The 18,594-nt window shown below is 53.0% G+C and overlaps 1 protein-coding gene across 1 annotated transcript; it reads left to right on the top strand.

The window, feature by feature from the left end:
• Positions 1 to 804: 804 nt before the first annotated feature.
• On the top strand, positions 805 to 18,263 carry LOC104251934 (bMERB domain-containing protein 1). Its single transcript, XM_059828338.1, has 6 exons — positions 805 to 950; positions 7,792 to 7,912; positions 13,512 to 13,585; positions 17,160 to 17,274; positions 17,407 to 17,480; positions 18,145 to 18,263. The coding sequence occupies exons 1-6, from the start codon at positions 875 to 877 to the stop codon at positions 18,261 to 18,263; spliced, it is 579 nt and encodes a 192-aa protein (XP_059684321.1). The 5' UTR covers positions 805 to 874.
• The last annotated feature ends 331 nt before the right edge of the window (positions 18,264 to 18,594 follow it).

Here is an 18,594-nt window from a genome sequence, read left to right as displayed (position 1 = left end):
CCGTGTGTTTTGGGGGAGGTGGTGCTGAGGCGTGTGCCTCCGCAGAGCACGGCAGGTTGTCCGTCCTGAGTGGAGGAAGCGCTTCTTGTATCAGTGAGTGAGAAGTGTAAAACCCTGCGAGCGGGAGGGTTTACAGTCCACACCCCATCCCCACCTTCCCCATACCAGTTTGCCGGGACGAGCCTTCAAGATGGTGGGACTGGTCATTGCTGTGTCCCACCGGAGAGCCCGACCAGAGGGAGGAGAGGGGCAGCGCTCATCGCCGAGGCCCCCGTTGCTGTGGGTGCTGCCAAGGTGCTACCAACCAACCTTTGAATTTCAGACCAACACATACCTTTGGACATTTTTCAAACACTTGCTGTTGTGTTTTTCCATAGGGAAAAGTTACTCCTGCTGGTAAGCGTTGCTTACCTCCTCGCAGTGTCTTAGGGGGGGGCCTGTCTAGTGCCGTGCCTCGCCCCACAGCACGCCCCGTGTCCCACGCAGGCTCTGCAAAGCCCCCTTCCCTTTACCCGCAGGAGCAACGCGTGTGCCCTCCCGAGCGTACCCCCCGGCAGCGTTCCGCTCCCTCTCCCGGGTGCCCCACCGGGCTGCTTCTATCTCTTCTGCTTTTATTGCTGCGGTGTGCGGGAGACTCGGGGGGGTGCGGAGACGGGAGGCAGCCGGTCTGGGCTAAAGGGGGGCCGTGCCGCCGGTGCCCGAGCCCCGGGGAAAGAACCCGGGTGAGGCTGCGGGGGGGTCCGGGGGGGTCCGGGGGGAGCGGGGCGCTGGCGCGGGGGGCGGCGGCCGGCAGAGGGCGCGGAGCGGCGGGAGCGGAGCGGCGGGAGCCCCCGCCCGCCCCGGCGGAGCAGCGCGGAGCGGGCAGGGCTGCGGCATGGAGGGGAGCCGGACGCCCCCCCGGTACGGATCGCTGGAGTCCACCCGGTGGCCGCCCGCCGGCGCGGGGCCAGGTGAGCACGGCGGCACCGGGACGGGCAGGGCGCTGCCGGATCCAAACTTTGCCCCTCCCCCCCCCCCCCCGCCCCTGCCCCCGGTGGCTCCGGGACTCCCCGGGCACCCGAGCCCCGGGAGCGGGCGGGGAACGGGCGGCTTCATCCACCAAACGGAGCCCCGCGGGTTCTCCCCGTACCGGCACCGGCACCGCCGGAGCCCCCGCGCCGCGGCCATCGGGCGTGGGGCAGGAGGGATGGGGCGGGTGGGGGGGAGAAGGGCGGAGGGAAGGGCTGGATGGGGGAGAGGAGTGAATGGAAGGAGGGAAGGGGTGGATGGAGGAGAGAAAGGACGGAGAGAAGGGACTGGATGGGAGGAGGGATGGCTGGAGGGGAGGAAGGATGGAGGGAGGGATGGCTGGAGGGGAGGAAGGATGGAGGGAGGGATGGCTGGAGGGGAGGAAGGATGGAGGGAAGGAGGGATGGCTGGAGGGGAGGAAGGATGGAGGGAAGGAGGGATGGCTGGAGGGAACGAACCGGTGGAAGGAGGGATGCAGCCCCGCCATCCGGCTGATGCTGCCCGGAGAGACACGGAGCCGCTGTGCCGTCATGCCTGGCTGCGGGCACGGCTGTGACAGGGAGAGTGGGGTGCCCACCCTGTCCTTCGCTGCCTTTTGCCCTCTCTGACCAGTTTCTCCAGTTTGAAACGGGGTGGGCAGAGGGGGGGACACCGACCAGGGGGATTGTCCAGGGCAGAGTCCCCAACCTCGGGGTTGGAGGAAGGGGCCCAATGCTGGGCTGTGGGCACCATACTGGGGAGGGGAGGCTCCTGCAGCCCCTCTGCCATCACATCCCTCCAACCTCTCTCCTTCCCCATCCCTTTCTGCTCCCCTTAGCCCCTTGCACCCAGCGGGACAGGGACAGGAAGCCAGAAAAGCAGGGAAGGAGTGATGGAGCAAACTCCAGCATCCTGCTTGGTGCTACTGTGTGGGGGTGCTGCCCGTGAAGCTGCTCAACTCCCTGGTCAGCTGCCCAAAGTTTTAGTCCTTTTCCTTTGTGCCTTCCAGCAGAGCAATATGTATCCTGCCCCCTCCCTCCCCCCCTCGCCCCACCGTCCCCTGCCTGGGAAGAGTGTCTTCGTGGAGATCCTCCCCTTGGTGGGGTCTGAGCACTTCCATCACCTGGATCCTCTGCTCCCAGCAGCCGGGTGACATCAGGGTGGCCCAGGGAAGGATAAAACACTTGCCGGACTCAGGGTGCTGGGTACGGCCTGGGCATCCCCCTTCGGGTGCCTGTGAGCAGGGTTGTGGTGGCTGCGACGTTTGCTGGTTCAATGCAGTTCTGTAAACTCCCAGCTCCTGGGGGACCCTCATCATGGGCAAGAACGTGGCAATGGTCAGTGTCTGTTTTTTGAATGCTGCTCTGCTGTTTCCTACCATCCCAGGAAAACTTAGGCCAACCCTGCAAAGCGCTGAGCACACGCAGCCTCTTGCCCTGCTTGTGCTCAGGAGGTGACCTGGGGAGTGTGCACACAGCAGTGGGGTGTTGCAGAGCGGCTACACCGCTGGTGATAACCCCCGTAAGTCACCCCGGGCTACCTCACCCGTGAACTCTAGTCTTTTTTATGGCTGTCTAACACGGCCCCAGTGGTGCTGGCTGTGCCAGGGGCTGTACAAACACAGCCAGAGACATCCCCCCTGGCTGCAGCGGGCCATGGCCGCATGTTTCTCCCTGGTTTACTAGAGGGGGCAGCTGGGGCACTGGCACGGATACGGTGTCGTGGTTTGCAGGCTGCTGGTAGCTGTGATCTCTCCCATCTGAGTATGATGCTGTCCTCTGGGACCAGCATGCTCAGCTGTGCGTTGGCAGTCCTGGAGGCTCGTGTCCCTCCTGTCAGGCACTGTGGGTGGTGGGGACCGCACCACCTCTGTCAAGGCTGCCCCACAGCCAGGCAGCAGGTTACCATCGCTCTCATTATCGAGCTTGTGGAACAAGGGCTGATTTCAACAGGCTGAATGCCCCCTGCCCGTGCTGCTTTCCATGACAGAGAGAAGCACACAGCTGAGTTAAAGGCCTTTTGGGATGGAGCCCAAGTAAAGAGCTCAGCCCCAGGGGGCTGTCAATCAATCGCCCAACTTTAATCATGAAATAAATCGCTTGAAACTCAACCCTGGGCTGGTTGCTGCTGTGACTCATCTCAGGCTTGCTGCTGGCTGTCTAAATGTTTTCACCAAAGCCATATGGAGTGGAAGTCTCTGGCTATTATACTCCTCATTAACGATACTTGCTTCCCCTGGGCCATGTGTGATGATTAGAGCATCTCCAAGTTTAAATCGAAGCTTTCTCCCCTTACTTGGTTTGTTGGGTTGAAATGGTGCCAGTTGGGGGTACTTTTGCTCAGGCAGCAAGGGTTTGATTTCTGTGTCTGGCTCTGCTTTGGTATGTGCAGCTGTGGGAGCAAAGGGACCCCTGGGCAGCGTGATTTCAGATGGGCATCATCCCTCTCCATCCCCAAAGGGAGACTCAGGACTGTGAGCTTGATCACAGCTTTAATCGTGTTTACATCCCTGCCTTAGGCCCTCGCTGGTGCTAGGCACTTAGAGAGGGTGTAAGAAACCTATTCTCAGCTTTGGCAAAACCATCTCCACGGAAATCTTTTGTCCAGCTGTCTGCTTTCAGGATGTGCTGGGTTTTAATCCCTCATGAGCTCCGAGTGTCTGCACTTGCCACTTGTGACTGCTGTGTGGTGTCGCTGCCATAGCACAGGTTCAGGGGTGCACGGTGCCCTTTGGTTTCATCACCATCTCAGGAAAGCTGCCTGTTGCTGCTGGGGTTCAGGAACTCGGCATCACCCCGAATCTGCCTGGAGAAAGCATCTCCTGAGCTGGCAGGGAAGATCCATGCGCATCTCAATGGGTCGTCACAGACTGATCTCGTTACACGGAATTGCAGAGGAATTTGGATCGGGAGGGACCTCTGGAGATAGCAAGTCCAATGCCTTGCTCAAAGCAGGCTTAGTAGTTAAATGAGGTTGCTCACAGCCTTGTCCATGAGGTATCTTGGACCAAAGGTGGAGATCCCACAACCTCTCTGATCCCTGTTCCAGTGTCTGAACAATCCTTCAACCTGCTTCTCTCAGTCTCTCCTCATCCATCCCATCTCCAGCCCCTGCCCTCACTCAGATGTTCAGGTCTTGGCATGATGACCTGTAGACCTGGGCAGATGCTGGCAGATGGAAGGAGTCTCCATCAGCAAGTTCATCCTACCATCCTATCAGCTGCATATTAGTTACCTGTGTGGTTTCACTGGTTTCTTGTGAGATTTAGTGGATGGCTTTGGTGCAGAGGCATAGCTCTGTGTCCCCTTGTCCAGGTGCTCCCTCCCAGTGTTCATGGGTTTCATTCTGCAGGAGCACTTGCCTGCGACTGCCCTTCCTCTGCTTCTGCCCTGAATTAAGCAGCTCCAGGCACATGACTGTCCTCTTAGAGCTTCTGATCCAGGACTTACTGCTTTGGTGAGCAGTTCCCTGGCATGCCTGAGGACACATTCTGCCTGAGGGACCAGAGTGCCATGACACTGACCACACCACCCTGAAGGCACAGACAAGGGCTGAGGGGAGCTTCCAGCTCCTGTCCTGCAACCACTGCTCTGCTGCATGGTGTAGACCTGTCCACTGTCCCCATTTCACAGGATGCTCCTGACTTGCAGTGGGAGGCTGCTGGGAAGTGTCCTACAGAAAGGTGACCAGGGAGGAGGGGTGCGTGAGGGCAGCTCCTTCTGTGCAGGGTGGTCCCAGCCATGCTGTATTCCCCATCTCTGATGGGAACCCACCCACAGTCAAGCCAGGAGCTTTCTCCCTCTTGTGGGCAGCTGCCTACGGGCTGAAATCACGTCCCAGCCTCCTGCCGCAGACGGAAGAGAGCAACCCAGCATTGCCACCTCCTCCCTTCCTGTACACAGGTGAGGATTCTCCTCTTCTGTCTGGGATGGCTTCTGCTAATGAGATTCTGGGATGAGAAGGGAGAAGAAACGATGCTGACACCTATTTCAAACCCAAGCGCTCACCCACTGGGAAACAGCTGGCTGATAACCTCAGCCAAATACTTCTGCCACCAGTGATCAAAGATATTCTGGGTTATTCACCCACCCACCCAGGCCAGGAGTGACAGTCCCCCTCCCCCAGACCCACCCCTGGGCTCCCAGGAGTGATTAGATTTGTCCTTGGCTAATGAAGGCTGCAGTAAGCTCGTATCTTTGTTTATTGGTGCATCTGTAAAATAATCAGCTTTGTCATTTTAGCCTGGTCACAGAAGCAACACTTAGAGCAATGCAGCTTTTTTCCTGACAGGTCTAGAGCTGCACTGAAGTACAGCCGAACCCCAGGGAATGGCTGCCTACAAGCATACGCCGGCTGTACCGTCTGCACCTTCACGTGTGTTGTTACCTGCGTGCCTGCTGTCATCTGCAGGGAGATCCTGCCTGTCCCCAGAGCACAGCCCCAGCTGCTCAGTGGCTCTGGGTGCAGGTGCAGCAAAATATCCCAGGCAAGAGGAGCTCTGGGATGGCAGAGCAGCAGGATACTTGGGACGAGGGACCTCAGCATCCCGGTCCCCTAGCAACCGCACTCTGGTCCCCTAGCAACCGCATCCTGGTCCTGTAGCAACCACAGTCCGGTCCCCTAGCAACCCCCTTCAGGCCCGTAGAAACAAGGCTAAGGGAGGGTTTCTGTGCATTGAGCAAGAGCTGACGGAGGGCAACACATCCAACCCCACGCTTTGTCCAACCCATGTATCCATCAGTCTGTCCTGAGCAGGTGCTGGCTCTTGAGGGTGTCCTGATGGCTCAGAATGGGGAGTGATCGAGGATTCAGCACACTGGCATTAGCTAAGCATGGCCTTCGTGGCTAGGTGAGGAGGGAGATAATCTCCAAGTAGTCCTCATGAATTTCTAAGCCAGAAACAGAGAAAACTCTTATCCAAACCGGTCACGCTAACCCAAACCACTCGTATTTCCGCTAATAAACCTTCTCTGCCAGCAGCCTTGGAAACATGCCTCACTCTGGGAATGACTTCTCAAGCAGTTTTACATGATGGGTAGAGGACCAGTGAGTGCAGAGTGTTTTGGCTTGTGCCTTAATGCTGGTCTCTTCCTGCCCTGTAACCCTCAGCACTGGCCTGGGTCCCATTTGGGATCCCCAAGCCACATGCTCCAGCTCTGACATTTCCAGTTCCCAGACCTTGGCTGCCCAGAAAACCCTGCTCCCGGAGTTGGTACTCCCTGGCTGTGCTTTCCCCTCTCCCTGCACAGGGAAAGTCCCAGGGCTGCAGGTAGACAAAGTCTCGGAGGGGAGATGTGCACTGTGAAGATTCAAAGGAAGCACAGTTTGCCCCTGATGTTTGTGATTTTCAATGTTTTCTCATATCCTGGCTTTGCTGTAGCCGCTAAGCCCCCTCTCCCCAACGTGTGCCGTGCGTACATCACAGGAGAGCCAGATTAGCCCGCGTGTGATAAATGTGCTGCTGCATGCCACTGATAACAAGCTCAATGATGTGTCTCTGAGAGCCAGACCAGGCTGGGAGATGGGAGCTGGCCTGCGAGCAAAACCTCAGCTATCCCCATAAAACAGGTTGGGAGCCGCCATGGGACACGCAGGCTCGCAGGCACTGTGTGAATCAGCATGGCATCCTCGTGTAAATCAATGTGACAGTTTTGTGCAAACCAAGGGGACATCAGAGGGACAACTGTGTGTAAATCAGTGGAGGGGGGAGGCAGAGCCTGTGGTCAGAGCAATGGATGAAGGTTGCTGGGCTCTCATCCTGCCCGGCCCTGGGCTTGCCACTGCACTCTTCTAAAATATAAATTACAGCCCTTTTTTCACTAATTTTGCTGTGAGGCTCTTGCCCCTTGCCCCGAACAAGTGACATCCCCTTTCCCTGCCTCAGTTTCCCCAAGTGGGTTATAGAGGTGATGCTCAGCACTCCAGAGGATGAGGAAGCTGAACTGTCCTGCTGAGTACCATGGGGGCTTTTTCCCACAGTGAGCTGGGAAGGATGGGGGGGTCTTCATCCAGCCTGTGATGGAAGGGGAGCAGCTGTAGGAACTTCACCTCCATGACTCCTTAGCTCTGTGCTATATGGGTCCAACATTCGTTCCTGGCACATACTGGAGGAGGGTGCACACACAGGCTCATGTCTCTGTGCTGGAGATGCCTGATGCTTATGTGGTTCTGGAGAAAGAAAGAAACGTTCCTGTCCTTCCCTCCAGCAGTTTTTAGCTCCCTTGGCCTCCCGCTGTTTAGCAGAGGGGGAGACCCTTGGAAATCTGGGGCTTTCTCAGCAGCGCAGAGCCCGGCACAGCATTGATGTGAGCAGGGTGTGCTGCAAAGCTGGCACAAACAGGCAAAATGATGCTTGTTTCTAAGGCTCAGAGAGCTGCGAGCTCAGACAAGGCGGCCTGCTGGCCTCTGAGGTCCTCTTTCATGCGGACACTTCATGCATATTGCATGTGTGTTTGGAGCTGTGCTTAGCAAGCCAAGGCGGCTTTGATGCAAACACAGCAATGAACAGAACTGTTCCAGTGTCCAGCCTCACATAAAGCACAAATAAAGGCAAAACACAGCTGCCGGCCGCTCAATGTCCTTGCATATGTCGGTGACTTTCCATGTGCCCCTTGGGCTGTCTCCTCTTGCAGCACCCAGCAGACTAGCAAGAATTCTGGAAATGGTTTAAAACTGTGCACATGCTGTGGTTATGCTCGTCTGGTGTTTGCAGGGGGGTCCCCGTGACAGCCCTGTGGTCCCTGTTGTCCTCAGCACCCGTTTGACATCTCCTGCTGCCTGACATGGCTCCCGTTTCAATTGCAGAGGACGAGATTGTTTCCATGGCTGACTCGACCACCACCATTGATGACATCGAAGGGGAGCTCTTCAAAATCGAGAGGATCAGGGAGATCCTGGTGAGGAGGGAGTCAGAGCTGCGGTACATGTGAGTACCTGCCCTCTTCCTGTGCTGTCCCCCCTTCCCAGGGTCACCCCAGTGTTTTCTGCCTGCCTGATCAAACACGGATCATCCCCAGGGATGGGCAGAGCTGAGGCTGCTTTCCACCTTTTTTTCCACCTGGAAGCGCAGCCTCTCCCACCGCTCTGGCCTTGCTCTCAGAAGGGGCTTGAACGGGTCCATGTTACAAAGCTGCCACTGATCATGTGATGATCTGAGCCAGCCTATTTCTATGCAAACAGAGTTTATGACATGGGTTTAACTACACTAAATGTTTCCATAGTCAACCACAAGCACCCCGTCTTCCCAGTGGGTCCATACTCTTCCTCAGTGCATGGGTCTTGGGCTGGGCTTGAATCACAGAATCACAGCATCACTAAGGTTGAAAAAGACCTGTAAGATCATCAAGTCCAACCATCAACCCAACCCCACCATGCCCACTAAACCACGTCCCGCAGTGCCTCGTCCACACGTTCCTTGAACACCTCCAGTGATGGTGACTCCACCACCTCCCTGGGCAGCCTCTTCCAGTGTTTCACCACTCTCTCAGGAAGGAAATTTTTCCTGAAAGGGAATACCCAGCCTGAAAGGGAAGGGACCTGAGGTTTAGTGGCTCATTGCTGCTCTCTGGAGATATCGCTTTGCCCCAGCACACAGATCTGTGGCTGTTGAACACCCACACGACCACAATTTACTCTCCTCATGTTGAAGTATCGCAGCTCCTCCTTTCCTCCTCCATCCCCTGGCTGCTGGGGTCATCAGGACACATTGGGGCTGGACCAGCATCGGTGCCTGATGCCTGTCTCCACACTGGATCCTGCTCTCCACTCCTGGCACAGCCTTTGCAGCCAGATGAGGAGGGAAGGATTCTCTCCAGGGTCCATTTCAATAATCAAAGCAGTTTTTGAGTAAAAAATCTGTAGGCCTTTCTCATTTAAGGCAATCAAATAACCACTGCTGCAGTGGTTCTAACCAGCACTTAGGGTGATAAAGAACATTTTCCCTGGGCATATCGGGAGCTTTTATGGTTTGGGAGGAAAAGGACTGGCTAACATTCACAGTCTGGGTTGATTAAGGTTTTTAATACCACTAAATTGCTATAGGCAGCCGAGTCCTGAGATCCCATGCTGTCAGGTCAACACAAAGCCTGGAATTTTTTACTGGTAATGGCAAAGATCATATTTACTGGGCTGCGGCACTTGATACGCTGCTTTTTTAATGTGTCTGGGTCCCCACTGGTACCTGTGCTACAGGGATAACCAAAGCCTGGAAATGCCTGTGGAAATCCATTGTCTGGGGAAACTGTGAGCTGGGCTGTGGTTTGGAGGCTCGGATTTGGAGTGATGACCTCTTTGAGGCACCGTTCCCCCTGAATATATTGCTGAAAAGGATTTTTGGAAATCGTAAAAAATGTAGTTCTTAAATGCTTTCCATGGCAACCGGTACCTAAATCTCACAGGTGCTGTCAAAACTCACATCTCTTGCTTTTTCTTAGCCCTTTATTTGTTTTCTTCCTTGCCTTCCACTTGGAAAACAAAAGGAAATCACCTACAGAAACCACATACTGGGGTGGGAATGGCTGCAAAAGTGATCACTTGGAAGTCTGGAAATGCCAGATTACATGTCTGAGTGGTTTGGAGGCACTGTGGGGAACTCGGGCATCGGCTCTGCGGAGCACAGCAGTGGGGAGGAGCGCGACTCTGCAAGGCAGGGAAAGCTGTGGGCTTCCCTGAGCATCACTGCTGGAGGAGAGGGATCCCAGACCTGGGTTCTGCAGGACAGCATTAAAAAGGATGGGGATGTGGGGCTGCAAAGTTTTTTTTTTCCCAATGGGGAAAAAAATGTGACGTTCAGGATGGTTGGACTGTGGGGCTCGGGGAGATGGACATCTCCACTGATGTGCTGCCAAACGGAGGAGTGACCCATCTGCTCAGTCGATAGTGATCAGTGTTTTCTTCTTGTTGGAAATGTCAAACTAAACCGTTCCAACATTTCTGAGATGTCTGTGCTCTGGAAAACAATGAAGCTCCCAATATTTCTCCTTTTATAGGGCAGAAGGAAAGGTCTGAAATTCCTGTAGGAGAATCAGCTCCGCACCTCACTCGCCCAGTGCTCTGATCTGCTCCCCAGGGCCAGACAGGGGTAGTAGCGCAGCTGATACTGCGCTACTGATACTGCAGTAAGTTTTATCACCATTGGTAGAAGTAATCTCAGCTCCAGCAGCAGCCTTCTGGGTGCTTGTCTTTGCAATCTCTCCCAAGTTTTATTGAAATGAGAAATTTTTAATTGCCCATTTATTATCCTCATTATCAGTTTTTACAGAATTAAATTCCAATTTAATTTTAATAATATTTCGGTTATCATTTGATTGTTTATTTTAATTTTAATAAGTGTATCACTAGCAATCCACCTGTTTCCCATGTGTCCCATGCAGACGTCCCCGCTGGTGGTCTTTGTACAAGCTCAGGGCTTAGCCACCACAGGACTATGAGCAGGCAATGAAAGGCCAAACAGACCTCCCTGTTCTCCACGTACAGCCCCCAGACACTGGCATTGGTGGACCTGCTCAGTGTGGTATGCCAACAAATGAAGACACTGTCAGATGGAGCAAAAATCTGACAGGGCCAAGAGGAAGTCTTCTCCTTCACCTGAGAAGATCTCCTCCTACAGCAATATCTCACAGGGTCCCTCTTGGTCAGTCTGTTTATTTTCCCTTCCCTTATCAATATTTCTGGTGTCCTCGGCTCAGCTGACAAAGCTGCATCTTCAAGTAACTCCAGCAAATATGACTCATCCCAGAAGGGGTGGATGGCATGACTCAGTGGAAGGACCAGCAGAATTATTGAAGATGCAGACAGGGCTTTTAGTAACACACACTTCAAAAGGAACCAAAGGCACATCTGTTCAAGATGGCACCGGTTTATAAGTCAATCATGTATTATCTGTAGACACAGATCATGTGTTAGGGTTTCTCTTCACTCACAGCCATGGAGCTTACTAGAAATCTCAGCTGTGTTCTTCCAGGTTGGACAATTTTCCATGCGCCCTGCAAAGCGTCCAAGGAATCCTTCTGCATTGAAGGCTTGGACAGCCTTGGGAAGGTCATGTTAAGATGCTGGGGTGCTTGGCAGGGCTTAGGAGGATGTATGGTGCCTCTGTCTAGGTGAAAAATGGGTTGGCCAATTCCTCATAGTTAACATTTGGATATGCTGCTCCTCTTGGAGGCTCAGTCCAGAAAGGTTGACCACTGTGCCTTGAGGTGTTGGTGCTTACCAGCTTCTTCATGAAATTGGTCAGTGAACATGATGGCAAATGCTTCCCATCCCACTCCATGTAGGCAAGGCACCATGCACACGGCAACACGGGGCCAAATCCTGTATGGACACGTCTGGTCACCAGCTGAGAGATTTGTGCCACCAGGTATTTTCCCAGCAGAGACTGCTTATGATTCAGTGCCCACGTCTGTTGTCTAAAACATCCAGGGCTGCCATCACAAGTCTGTAAGGTCTAGGGAGCCCTTAGATACAGGAGTTTCTGAGATATCAGTGGATTAGTTGCATTGCCATAAGGAAATCGTCCTGGTCAGAGTGTCCACAACTACCTGAGGGTGATGATGGGAACCCCCTTTTCTGCTGATGGAGCTACTCAGCACCATTTGAATGTGCTGCTTGACCCCAGCCCCTCTGCCATGGGGCTTCTGGTGCCGTTGCGGGCTCCAAGCTCCTGAGAGACGTGTATCGAGAGTGTGAGGACTGATGTGTCAGTGAAGGGGTTGCTTTGTGGTTGCACCAATTGAGCAATTTCTGGTCCTGGGGGTGTGGGAGCCTGTTACACTTGGAAAATCTGGAGCTGGATTTTGGATGGAGACACTTTCTTTCAGCTTCAGAACAGGTAACAGAGGTGGGAAGATGACAGGTGGTCTGGCCAGGGTGGTCACCCATGCCAAGGTAAGCCTGGAGAAAGAAGAGAAGCATCCCAAATCCCAGCTCAACAGCCCAACCCTGATCAGGACATTCAGTGCCTTGCCACAGGGTGGCACCTCATAGAGTACTGCCAGTATGTATCTTTAGCTGGGGCTTGTAAAAACTCTTCTCAAATGAGCCAACAGCCAAAATCCCCAATCAGGGACTTAAGTTCCGAGGTACCTTAATGCCAAGGAAATGGTGCTTCACTGGCTGCTGGCTGGCTGGACTGTGCTGTGGCTCAGAATGCCACATCAGAGCAGCAGGCTTTTCCTACTCTTTCCGGTGAGGGATAATGTGTAAGGAGCCCAGGGAGGACTCAGAGCGGAAGGAAAAGTGTCAGATGAGTTTGTCTTGTCATGCTTTGGTTGGAGATGTGGCTGGCCAAGGTTGACCTTAGGCTGCTGGAAGGGCAGACGGGGCTGGGCAGCCCTTGGGTTGCTGCTCACTGTGCATATGAGTTGCTGGCAGAAAGCAGGAGAATTTTGAGGAAAGGACCCTAAAGGGCAAAGCAAGTAGGTCTCTAAAGCCAGAAGCTGCTGGCATGAGAGAGGTCATGAGGTGGGGAGCACGGCCCACAGACCAGAGGCAGCACTGGGGGTTGTTGTAGTTGTGACTTGTCTCGTCTTCTATGGTGTCACCTACCCAGGGGAGATCCTCAAGGATGGCTTGTTTTGTGGTGGAGAGAGGTCTCAGCCATGAGCACTGTCTGCTCTTGGGGTCTCCCTCACCGCGGGTGAGTGTATAAAGCTCTTCAAACTGAAGCACTGATGCTCATCATGGCCAGATACCATCATTCCTCAGTCTTGTCCAAGCACGGCTTTAGCGAGGGCATAGGCATGTCATTTTTTAAAATAAATCAATAAATAAATTGGGTTAAGTCTTCTCTGCCAGCCCTAGTGAGCAGCAAGCAGCACTTGAGCTGGTACACCCGTGGAGGGGGCTGAGTGTCTGTGGTGCTTCCGAGACATCATCAAACTGCCTCCAGCGCAGACAGGGCCGCGCGTCCCTTGTCCGCTCCATCAGTAGCTGCCACTGACGTTTGAGTTGAGCCCATCCTGATCGGTATCTTGCTGCTGTCGTGTGGTTTGAGCCAGAGATGATTTCATTGCCTGCAGCTTCAGCATGCTCCTTCTCTCCTGTTGAAATGACCTTGTTTCTCAGTGGACACCTGCAAAGTTTGCACATTTCCCCCCTCTGTTGTGTTTCATTTTTCTACCTTTTTTAATTCTGCAGAAAGGCAGTATAAAAATGTCAGATCTTTTTATGTGACAGCAGCTTCCATTTGTTTTTGGATTTTGCTGTTTGGGGATTATTTTTTTGGGAGAAGGGGAAACACAGCTGCTATTGCATGGTGGATGTGCCAGGTTTTAATATGGCTTTATTATCATTAGAGCAATGAAACTTTTTCTTTGCCAACAACTAGTGACACAACCTATGTAGCTCCAACAAAAGCTCTGAGATGAAGTGCGCTGCTGTTTCCTGTGGGAAGGCAGGTAAACCTGTGCTCCCCGCCGCGGGCACTGAGTGCATTGCCTTCCAGTGTTGGTTGGGTGTTGCTCTGGAGGTTTTGAACCTTTCCTCTCCCAGTCTTTCCCTCAGTGGTTTCATTTGTGTCTCTGCAGGATGGATGACATTCAGCTTTGTAAAGAAATCAGCCGACTGAAAAAGGAGCTTCAAAAACTCATAGCTCTTCCAGGTAAGGCTTTGTAAAGCTTCAGAGAGCTGCACCCTGCCACTGCAATCAGCAGAAAGGTTTTAATGAAATACAAGAAGCTCTTGAACAGCTCCCATGCCACGATGCTCCCGGAGACACTGCTGCTGTAGGCAGCGTGGACCATCAAGAAACACGGCTCGCTCCCTGAGTCTGACCTGAGATCTTTCTTGGGAGCTTTGCTGCTTACAGTACTGCCAGGGAGTCCTTGTCCTGGCCTGGGCTGAAGGGCGGAGGAAACAGAAAAGGAGAAAAACATGAGTCTTTTGAGGAAGAGCATCGGCCTGGTATAGGAGGAGGACAGGAGTTGAGTGAGGTGGCAATGAATGCCGACACAGTGTGACCTGCCACATACACTGAGGAGGATCCCCAAATGAGTTGAGAGGACAAGCAGGGGACACTGTCAGACCACACCATGGAGGGGCCCCTTTGGAGGCAGCAGGAGGAGAGATAACTTTAAAGGCCTCAAATAGGTGAAAAGCAATGAATTCTTGCTGTGGCCATGTCAGAACTGTCAGTGATGGGGCAGATGGCAGCAGCTGCCAGGGAAGGATTCCTGGTTGCAGCCAGGGCAGGATGGATACTAGCAGGATGACATGCCAAAAGGGCTTGGTGATGTCCCTGATTTAGGTGAATTCATCATTCAGGTTGTTGAAAAGAGGCAAACAGTCCAGGGCAACATATGTGAAAAGTTCAGCTGGGAGGAAATGCTGCTTTTGTCACTCCCCTTACCATGACCAGTGACCCTCCATGTCCCTGTCACAGCCAGAGCCACCCTTGTTCCTTCACAGCCCAAGAAAGGCCAAACCTCGTTTCTCTAAAGTATCTGCCTCAGCCAAAGTATTCAAATGATAGCACACACCAAACCGCTCAGGGTTTGAATGAGAACGAGCAAGAAAGGCTTCCCCACAAGCTGTGTCCATCACTGTTCACAAGGCTATGCCTCCTCCTAGGACATCCTCATTCATCCCCCAGTGAGGACTTGATGTGTGTTTTCAGAACCAGATGGGACACATATCCCCGCTGACTTGTACCCATCCAAACATTAAGGTTTGGACCTCAGTTATTTCCACCACAAGTACCTCACTGAAGATGCTGCACTTGGTGAGACCAATGAGTGTGTAGCAGGAGGCGATGCCTGGATGCAGACAAGGGACCAGCTGTGCACATCTGTTTCCCAGAGCAGCAGCTCAGCTCATCAGTTCTGTACCCAAGTTTATCTCAAAGACAAGAGTGGCAAGAAACCTTGACCCTTTCTAATGCCATAATGTCACTATACTGTGCGTGCTTGTGAATCTTCAGCATGCAGTTAGAGCCCAACTGCTGCTTAATATGCAGGTCTTGATCAGTTTAATACAACCTGGCTGCATCCAGAGGGAGGTTCAGACAGGGGAGGGGAGGATTCTGCCATAAAAACGGCAGCTGCTTACAAAATATAGACCTGAATCTCATGTGGGCTTTTAATTCAAATACCTTTGAGTTCATAAAACAAGACTTGACCTAAACGATGGTCAGGACCAGAGATACATTTGGCCTTTTCTGAAGCTGGAAAAATGTGGCTGGTGTTCCTTCATCTGCTTTGGTCTTTCATTTCCAGCCTTTTCAGCATTTCCAGCTTCAGCTGAGAGCAGAAATGCTGCTTGCATCAGGAATGCTCTTTTTGTCTTCTTTATAACTTGGCTCAAATCAGACTGTGCTGGAAAAATCCTGCAAGTCACTGGTCTTGTGAGACCATCACAGCAGATCATTCGTAAAAATGCGCGTTGAGCTTTGGTTCGGATAAGGATTCAAACACGTCAATGCTTACTCAGAGCTCAGCCAGACCTGTGGCTTGAAGTCTCACCAGACCAAGGTGCCTTTAATAATTCAGAGAGAGATCGTGGTCATGATGGACTCTGACATCAGCAAGTAGGAAAAAAAGGTGCAGTGTTTATACAGCGGGTATGTTAACTCTGACATGCTCTAACTCAGGAATACAGATTGTTAATGAACTCCAAATAGCTGGTATGTTTGTGTACAGCCTGATGTTTCCGATTTGTATGGCATCCAAATGACACTGTGAAGTGCTCCTATTCCCACCAGGCAGGTGGGAGCTGCTGCACAGAGACAGAGCCCATGGCCAGGTGACTTTGCATTAACTCTTCATGGTAGAAGACCAGTGGCTGTGGTGCAGACCACAGTCCAGATCAGCTTTCTCTGCCAGGAAGCTTGAGATCACTCTCTGCACAAGACCACAATTGCAGGAAAACCTTTGTTTGCTGGGGATGTTTCTAACAACATGATGATTATGAGAAGTTCTTCCTACTCAGACCCCTGCAGCAGCACCTCCGATCAATATATAGCAGACTTGAAACCACAAATCAATACATAGTTTAGGCAACTGCTGAGATCCAGCCTACAGGGTTTGCTCCATACTGTGAATTTCGCTGCATTTTTATTTAGCTGAAGGAAGACTGGAGATTGATCCGTCCTATGCTGGATTGATTTGGAGCTGGCTGCTGAATTCAGAAATGGTACTAAATAGCTGCAGCACAGACAGTCATAGTTTCTACCTAAGGTAGCTCTCCATTTATATTTAGCACTCCTTAGCCCTATCTCTATTATCTTCACATATCCCACTTACCATTATGTACCTATTTATATAGGACATGAGTTCATAGTGATGTGAGAGTTTTCCAGGTCTTCACTAACTCGCTGCCCAAAGATATGTGGCACAAGTGGGTCCCACTGTGCTCAAGGTAGGTCAGTCTGGGGGTTCAAGTGACAACCAAGGCTAACGCATTCAAAATAGCCTGGCAGACACTTGTTGTCATCCTTGTTGCTGGGGTTTGAAAGGTCAGAAGTAGAGGATGAGATCACTGGGACCGTGTTCAGCAGGGAATAAGGCTACAAAACCAGTAATGGTTTTCATGTCTCTGTATGTATGGGATAAATGGTGGTGCAAGGTGTTCCCAAGGCATCTGGGCATTGTTGATAATTCCCTAGGCACCTGAATCCCCGGCTGGTTTCTCAGCCACATGGAGGACCTGGCTCAGAGGTCTCTGGATTCCTACCCAGCTCAGGGCCAAGCTGAGACTGGTTGGGTGTGCTGGCATGGGAAATGTGGGTTAAGCACAGCCTGGCTGAAGGATGACATGAGAGTCTGACATTCTGAGCTCATTGAGACCCCGTACCCAGCCTCTTCGGCACTGCAGGGTGAAGGCCCCAGGGGACCCATGGTCGCCGCCCACCAGAGAGGTCACCTTGATGAGGGGCCCTTTCTCTGCTCTGCAGAGCTCACAGTTGCATTTTGCAGTGCTCAGCCCCATGAAAATTTTGGGGAGAAGCTAAACATTCCAAGTTTGTTGACACCAGACCTGTCTCCTCCCAGCCAGGGTGGTTTGGGATGAGGTTGTTGCTTATTTAGCAGCCTGTATCAGGATCCAGGTGCTTACTTTGGGTTGGCTTTTACCCCCACTCTCATATCTGCTCCCGGGTCGAGCAGAAGCAGAGCAAGCTTGGCCTTAGCATGGGCAGGATGGCCCCTGTTGGTGTGTTAAATGTGTTCCCTGTGCTGCAGAGAACGAGAAGTCCAATGAGGAGAAGCAGAAGGAAGAGGAGCTGGTACAGCAGATTCACAAGCTGGTGGAAACACGGGATTTCCTGGTGGACGATGTGGAGTTTGAGAGGCTCAGGTAGCTGGGTGCAATTTATTCCTTGCACTGAGGACAGTGCAGTCTGTCCTCTGATCTTTATCATGCCTTGCCAGATGCTCCTGGATGCCTTGCTGCTCCTTTCCTGAGTGGTAACCAATCTCTTTGTCACAGGGAAAGGGAAGAAGACAAGGAAATGGCAGAGTTCCTGCAAAGTAAGCTCTCCAAAAGCTACCTCCAGAAAGCAAGTAGGTGGTTGATGAGTTTTATTCCTTGCATTGAACCTCCCTGGCAAATTCTCCCCTTTCCTGAGCACTCTGTCTCTGAGACTTCATTGCTCAGCTTATCTGGAGGCCATCTGTTGCTGGAGGAGGGTGTGGGGAAATGGCAACTGGGGGTTGCTGATGCTTGAAATCAGGTTGTGGAAACATCCCAAATCAGTACAGATGTTATGCGTCCATTTCCCTCCTGGCATTTCTCAGCCACCATTCCTATGGGAATGGGGACAGGCAGGTGTCCTTTTATGGCTGATGTACTTCATCTGGCCCTTCGCAACCAGCTCCTTACATTTCATCACACCATTACCTAAGGTCACAAGTTGTGGTATCCATCCAGCCCTCTTCTCTTCATGGCCTCTGACGGCAGGCCACCCTCTTCCCTGTGCCTCCATCATTGCTGGAGGAACACCTCCCCAGTATGGTGGGAGGCATTCCCAGCCCAGGGTCCCTGTGCCTGTGTCCTGCCCGTGGATACCCATGAAGCGCACATGGTGACATGCCTCCTGTATGCAGGAACTCATGCCCAGCTGTGGGTCTGAGGAGGGTCAGCATCCTAGCCCTGAAAGGAGCTCTAAGAAGCAGCAATGGGCCTGTGCCCTTACCACCAGGCAGACACCGATTCTTCTTTCCGTAGCTCCTGTCAAAGAGAAGAAAATGACTTCCAGGGGGCAGCAAACCTCTGCACCGTACATGACCAAAACGGGCCTCACCCTGCTCAAGGAGTGCTGTGGCTTCACCTGCTCCATCATGTAGGCCAGCCCCCAGCTCCTCTGCACAGGACATGACCATGGTAGTGTACACGTCCCGGCAAGCTGGGCCAGGCAAGAGGGGCTTCCTTGGTGTGCTAAAATGGCCAAGTGCCTGTGCAGGGTGGCTAAGCGTCCACGTCTGGGACTCGCACAGCACTGGTGCTGCAGGTGTTGGGCATGAGGGACCACCAGGCTGCAGCCCTGCTCTGGAGGGGCTGCCATCAGGGAAAAGTGCTGGAGCCCTGCTGAGTCCTGAGAGAGGGGCTGGAAGGGAAACAGCAGTGGTCGTGGCTGGGAGGAGGACAAGGGGATGGAGGGAGCTGGGTGGACGGAGA

This window comes from Gavia stellata, chromosome 22 (assembly GCF_030936135.1).
Source record: "Gavia stellata isolate bGavSte3 chromosome 22, bGavSte3.hap2, whole genome shotgun sequence".
Taxonomy (NCBI): domain Eukaryota; kingdom Metazoa; phylum Chordata; class Aves; order Gaviiformes; family Gaviidae; genus Gavia; species Gavia stellata.
This window is presented reverse-complemented; position numbering and strand designations above follow the sequence as displayed.

What these genes read in the sequence shown, in the direction of transcription:
- LOC104251934 (XM_059828338.1), top strand. Translation starts at nt 875, where the DNA reads ATGGAGGGGAGCCGGACGCCCCCCCGGTACGGATCGCTGGAGTCCACC. An exon ending in GCCCGCCGGCGCGGGGCCAG is followed by an intron (nt 951 to 7,791) that starts GTGAGCACGGCG and finishes TTTCAATTGCAG; the next exon opens with AGGACGAGATTGTTTCCATG. An exon ending in GAGTCAGAGCTGCGGTACAT is followed by an intron (nt 7,913 to 13,511) that starts GTGAGTACCTGC and finishes GTGTCTCTGCAG; the next exon opens with GATGGATGACATTCAGCTTT.